This window comes from Aphelocoma coerulescens, chromosome 4A (genome assembly GCF_041296385.1).
Source record: "Aphelocoma coerulescens isolate FSJ_1873_10779 chromosome 4A, UR_Acoe_1.0, whole genome shotgun sequence".
NCBI classification, from domain to species: Eukaryota; Metazoa; Chordata; class Aves; order Passeriformes; family Corvidae; genus Aphelocoma; species Aphelocoma coerulescens.
Window position 1 is genome coordinate 18179264 of NC_091018.1, and position 6000 is coordinate 18185263.

At 59.0% G+C, this 6000-nt stretch overlaps 1 protein-coding gene across 3 annotated transcripts in view; it reads right to left on the minus strand.

Moving 5' to 3' along the window:
* FRMPD3 (FERM and PDZ domain containing 3) overlaps positions 1-5032 on the minus strand; it is a 32186-nt gene extending 27154 nt beyond the window's left edge. Inside the window, exons 1-6 of one of the 3 annotated variants that reach the window (XM_069015612.1) lie at positions 5001-5032; positions 3926-4154; positions 3774-3806; positions 1471-1633; positions 1126-1228; positions 722-767 (exon numbers count right to left, since the gene is read on the minus strand). In XM_069015612.1, the coding sequence (XP_068871713.1) occupies positions 722-767; positions 1126-1228; positions 1471-1633; positions 3774-3776 (315 nt within the window). In that variant the 5' untranslated portion in view covers positions 3777-3806; positions 3926-4154; positions 5001-5032. Of the gene's footprint in view, positions 1-721; positions 768-1125; positions 1229-1470; positions 1634-1965; positions 2034-3773; positions 3807-3925; positions 4155-4693 lie in introns of those variants that run through there. The other 2 variants (XM_069015611.1, XM_069015610.1) reach the window with 2 other exon arrangements.
* Positions 5033-6000: the final 968 nt, after the last annotated feature.

Consider the following 6000-nt stretch of genomic DNA (forward strand, 5'->3'; position numbering starts at 1 on the left):
GGATGTTCTGGTGGCAGCGCCTGCATACACTCCAGCACAGAGACAGTTGTGCCACAGAGCTGCGTGTGTCTGAGGGTGCCAGCACCAGCTGAGCCGCCTGTCCTGGCTGGCGGCCGTCCCAGGCCAGGAGGAAAAAAGCTTTTTTTGGAGCGTGGCAGCGCTGGGTGGGGGCACCACCTTCCCAAAGAGGAGGGGAGCACAGGGGAGCTCTCACACTTCTCTCCTTCCCCGACATCAAAGGACTCGGCGAAGCACAAACGGTGCCTCTGGCGTGAGAGTTCACTCTGCCCCAGGGCCACGGGCGCCGAGCCCCGCTGCACCAGCAGCACCTCCAGCCCTCCCGCAGCCCGGCCCTCCCAGCTCCCCAGGGACCCCCGAGCCAGCAGCTGCCCCTCCCTGCCACGTCTGGCACGATGGCTTACTCCATCAGACACATGTGGTGCCCTCAGCAAACCGTATGGCTTTGGGGGTATTTTGCCTCCCTCCCTCCTGGTGACAAGGACAGGGAGATGGCTGCACGCCCACTGACCCCGAGGGGCCACGGCAGCTCTCACAGCCGACAGCTTGGAAGAGCTTTGGGGTGGTGGGACAGGGGTCACAAATCGGTTGAGCTGCCTGAGTAGTCTCCTGGGGTCTCCAGGGACCCCACCTCGGTCTCCAAAAGGCCTTTTCACCCCTGTCCTGGCTCCCCTGGAGCCGGCCATAGCCCTGCCAGTCTCACCTGGTGGGTGTGCAGGACCGTGAGGATGATGAAGTCCTTGGCCTTCCTGTGACAGAAAGGAGAGATGAAGATGGATGGGACCTTATGGTGATGGACCTCAACACGTGCAACTGGCTACTGAGAGCACATCCCACCCTTCCCAGCCCAGTGGTGGCCGGGACCTCTGTGGGCTCCTTGGGGTGCTTGACAACACGGCTGTGGATACTTTCCCACTTCTTGGCCAGCTGGGAATGGCTGTGGCACTTGCTCCAAGGCGCTTCCCCTGCTCAGGCTGAGAATTCCCCACACCAGCAGTGACCACTGGTGACATGGATGTGCACTGACACCCCAAGGCTTTGGTACGGGCGCAGCAGCCTGGCATGAGCCCCTCCCCAGAGGCGATGAGGGACAAGTGTTGTCCTCACCTGACAAGCTCGATGAATCTCTCTCTGGGGGCTTCACTCACATCCTCATCGTTGATGGCCAAGATCTGGTCTCCTGGCAGGAGTTTATCCTCAGAGGGGCCGCCTGCCAGGAGAGAGGGTCAGGGCCAACCCAGGCATCCCGGAGCTGTGGGGTGGAGGGGAAGCAGGAGGGTCCCAAGCACCCCCAAAGCATTTGCCCACGTACGTGGCTGTGGAGGACACCCTGCAGGCCCACCAGAGGGGACAGGAGAGGACAGGAGCCCAGGGAGGGGTCCCACCAGGGGGAAGTGCCACTGCATTTCCCGGCACGCTGCAGCTGTGTCCAGGAGCACCCCCACACCCTACCTGCTGCCACCGACCGCACCACCACTGGCCTCTCGCTGCCAGCCACAAAGCCGAATCCGTAGAGGGGGTGGCGCTGGACCGTCACCTGTCGGAGCGTGTCCGAAGGCAGCTGCCCACATTCCATATCATCGCCACCGCGCTCCTCCGGCATCACATGGCTGCGCTGGAATCACAGGGACAGGCTGTAATGCACCCCACCACGCAGCCCTGACCGTCACACTGAGCCCTCGGGGACCTGGAGGGCAGCCCCACTCCGCCTGCAGCGCTCCCAGCGCTCCCAGTCCCCTCCTGGGACAGGCACGGCCCCGTCCTCCCGTTCAGAGCGGTGCTGCTCAGTGCCTGTCCCTGCCACAGCACCCGCAGCTCAGGCAGGGGGACATCCACGGAGATGCCACTCGAGGGTAAATCACCCCATCCTCTCCCAGCACCTCGCTGTCCCATCCCTGCCCCAGCACTGCGCTTCATTAGATGGGAGATCTGTGTGGGATGAATTACTGGTGGTGTGGCTCTGGCCATTCCCTGAGGGATGGCACCACCGTGAGGGTCAGGGGAGACCCTCAGTGACCCTGGCACAGCCGGAGAGCTCTCTCTGCTGTTCTGCAGGGCTTTAACAGCAAACTCAAGCGCTGGCTTATTCGTGCTGTGTAGCACAGCTGAACAACATCAGAGATGAGTGAAAACAAGTTTAACCAGTCTAAAAACTGGGATTAAGGCAGGCTCAGCTGTGCTACTACAACCAAATCTCCACCATCAGCCCAGGGACTCCTTGGAGTGGAGACACCCAGAAAATGGGGAGATCCAGCCCGGGGCAAGGTCGTGGCAAAGCTGCCCTTGGCATCCTGGAGCAATGCCAGCCGTGGCTCCAGGCTGCTGGGCAGGGCTGTGAGCCTGCTTTGGGGGAGCAATCCCAGCACCACGGAATGGCCACGGAGCACAGCACAGATGGCAGCACACACAGCCCAGCCAGAAAAACAAAGTGGTGAACGTGCTGTTGTTTCTGTGCTGTTCATTGCTTGCTCCTGTCCAGACTATTTAGTCTCTTTAAAAAGAGATCCTTCCTGGCCTTTTGACAACACGCTAATTGTTCCATCTCTTATCAGTTTAGGATTTGATGCATCATCCATCTAATGCTATCTGTCTGCATTTCTGACACCCCCACCTGCTCCCAGTGCCACTTTTGTCACCTGCTGCAGAGCCAAGAGGGACAGCACGTGGGGCTGGAAGAGGACAGGAGCTCCTGGCAGCTCCACACCAGCACACACAGCTTGGGGCTTGAGGACATCACTGGGCTGAGCCTGATCCCCAGGTAACCACCCAAAATCCTCTAAAGGAGGATGCCATGTCTGCCATGGGAGCCAGGAGAGCTCTGAGCACCAGGTGAGTCTGCCCAGGGTCAGGGATACAGCGCTGGCCATGGGTGAGCTGCGTTCTGTGGAGATGGGATGTCACCACGGCCAGGTGACCCATTCCCAGAGCCCAGCTGGATGGGTGCTTGTGGCTTTCCCCTCCCTCGCGCAGCAGCACACGGCTGGAGAAGAAAACAGTGAGGCCTGGGGAAGGGAACTGGTGAGGAGCAGAAGGGTCTGGGCACCTCTCTGAGCACAGGAATGCCGCACCCACCAGCGCTCCCAGCAGGAGCAGAGCCAGCTCCATCACCAGGAGAGTGCAGCTGCAGGGAAGTAGAGGCGAGACCATCTCCCCAGCGACTGTCTCTGCGCCGCCTCATTAGCTGCTCTGCTACTCCCATGAGCGTTTAAAAGAACAACAGTAACAAGTACAACAAAAGGAATCACACGACTCAACCAATTTTCTCAAACAAACGTTATCCAAGGCCACTGTGCGCGGCTGAAAAGGCGGCTGAATGCAGCACTGCGTCTCCACACACCCGGCACGGCCAGGGAGAACGCGGAGACAGAGCTGGCTGCCACAAGACAGCAGTCACCGAGCTGCTGGCTTCCCAGGGGACACTCCTCCTTTCATCGCACCCCTGCTGCCCACAGCCATTCCAGCCCCCCCCCATCCACGAGCCCCCGCAGCAGATGAACGCGAGGATTGCCTCAGAGATGGGGCTGAGCTCAGTGCGATGGCTCTGGGGAAACAGAGGCAGGGGTTTGCTCACCAAGTCACAGCAAAGTGGATGGCGAGTCCCAGACCTGAGCTGCCCAGTCAGGGCTGGTGCGTGCCCAGATCTGTCCTTCTGTGTGCAGTCTGGGAGTCGGTGTCACCCTCACTCCTCCCCACGGAACCCGCGGCTGAGCCACAGCCGGTGACCGCCCAGGGACCAGGGACAGCAGCCCAATTACCATCAGAATTGGTTGGCCGGGAATTCTCTGCAGCTTTAACAGACAAAAGGAAAAGAAAGCACACCTCACTTCAGCCACAACCAGCCTGCCATCCAGCGTCAAAGGGAAGAGGGGAATAAAGAGATGGATACTGACAATAAAAACTCCTTTACCGGGCTCTTAAGCTGCTTCTCTCCTGATAAGACTTGGACGCTGCAGAAGCATTACCAGGAAATTAAATAAAAGAGGACGAGTGTCCTCGTAAGCAGGACTTATCCACTGCTGGAGCAGCAGTAATACGCTCAGCAGCAGGTACAACATGCCTTCTCCATGCTGAGGCTCTGAACATCCTTCCTGCGGCAGCTCTCCCATGCCAGGCTTGGGGAATAACGTGTGCTCACCCTGGACCAGAGCGAGAGGTCAGAGAAAACCAGCAGCAGCGCTGGGTAAGGTAACTCTCTAACTCTGGTAATTGGCTGCACCCCAGGAGCCATCACTTCCCTGGAGCCTGATTTTTTTGCGTTTTTTCTTTTAATTTCTGGGCAGAGAGGTGCGCTGGGCTGCAAAGCTCTCACAGCAGGGAGCTGAGGCTATGAAATAACCCCTGGAGCTCAGCAGCTCCGTGCCATCAACAGCACCCAAACTCAGCCTCACCCTGGGGCCACAGTGCTCAGGGAACACCCACCACCCCCTTGGTGGGCACAGAGCAGCACTGACCCCATCCCACTGCAGGGAGCAGATGGCTGTTTATGTCCATGTCCCCACCCTGCCTGCTGCCCACCCTTAGCCCCAGAGCCTGCTCTGTATGCCCTCGGGGACCACCACGGCACAATGCCTCCGAGGCACAAAGTCACTGGAAAACAGCTCAGCACAAAGTGAAAGGACTCATCAGGAGAAACCCCTCTGTGCCCAGCAGCAGCAGGAGCCCACCACAGACATACCCCTGTGGGAGCACCTGGCTCTTCACGGCATCTCAACTGACATGGCAAGAAGATATCCCACTGCTGAGGCTTGGACACTCATCTGCTGTGCTCAGAGCTGACACTGAGCTGGTCACACTCTGCCACCCAAGGTAAGAGAGACATCAGCTCTGTCCAGTCACTGCCCATCATGATACACCGCCAAGGGATGTGCCTTCAGCTTGCTGAGCACCTCCAGACCTCCCTGCCACGGAGCAGTGCTGAACACGGAGCCTCATCCCCCCCAGGCAAAGGCAGAACAGGAGCTACTCCATAAGCTGATGCATACATTTTTAATTTCCTACTGCAATAAATCTCTGCTCCCTCTGAGGTCTGATTTTCTGCCTTTGCTCTTAATGCTGACTGGCCATCTGCCACCAAAACAAACCAGTACCACCTGCCTGGGAGGAACGATGGTCTCCATCTACCCAGGACACTCACACCATTTCCAACTGCCTTTAAACAGTGTGGCACCAGGTGAAAACACTTTCTGCAGCTGAAGATGGGCTCACAGCTCAGCTCCAGGATGGGGAGTGGGTATGGGAAGGTCTTGCCCCTTCTGCAGAGGGGCAGTTTGCAGGGGTGGGTGCCAGCTCTCCTCCCACTTCGTCTGCTGCCGTGAACAACCCAAGAACAAACAGAGCCCGTGGATTCCTGCCTCTCCTACTGCAAAACCATGCCCGGCTCCTCCATCTGCCAGGCTGCAGTTGGTGAACGGCTTGTGAGGCATGTGGGATCCTGAGCACGTGTGGCAGCGGCAGGAAACGCCGGGGAACGGGCCAAGAAGTGTTTTTATGGGGAGCATATGGCAGCTCCAGCCTCACACCCCGGTCTCCATCTCAGATGGAGCCGTGGAGCTGCCAGGGCGCGTGGGGACCAACAGCGGGGACAAAAGCAGAGCAGGCAGAGCTGGCTGGCACGGGACCCACCACGACGTGCATCTCTGCTCCATCAGCCCTGCATCTGCACCCAGCAGGCATCTGGTCACCTTGGAAGATGCTATTTGGCCCAGGTTTACGTGTCAGACATCCCCAGCACAGGCAAACATGCTGTACTTCCAGAGCACTGAGGAGCTGCTCGGTCACACGGAGCCTGACAGACTGGGAAGGCTGCCCCTGCCCTGGTAGTGTTTAGCAGCGGACTGAAGCGAGGAGAGCTGGACTGAGGGGTGCCAGCCTGGCTGAGACCAACACTAAAGGCAGCAGAATAACCCTGGCCTTCATGGGCAAAGTCCTTCATGGACCCAGCCTGGAGAATGCAGCCTGCACACGGCTCTGCCATATGGCCCA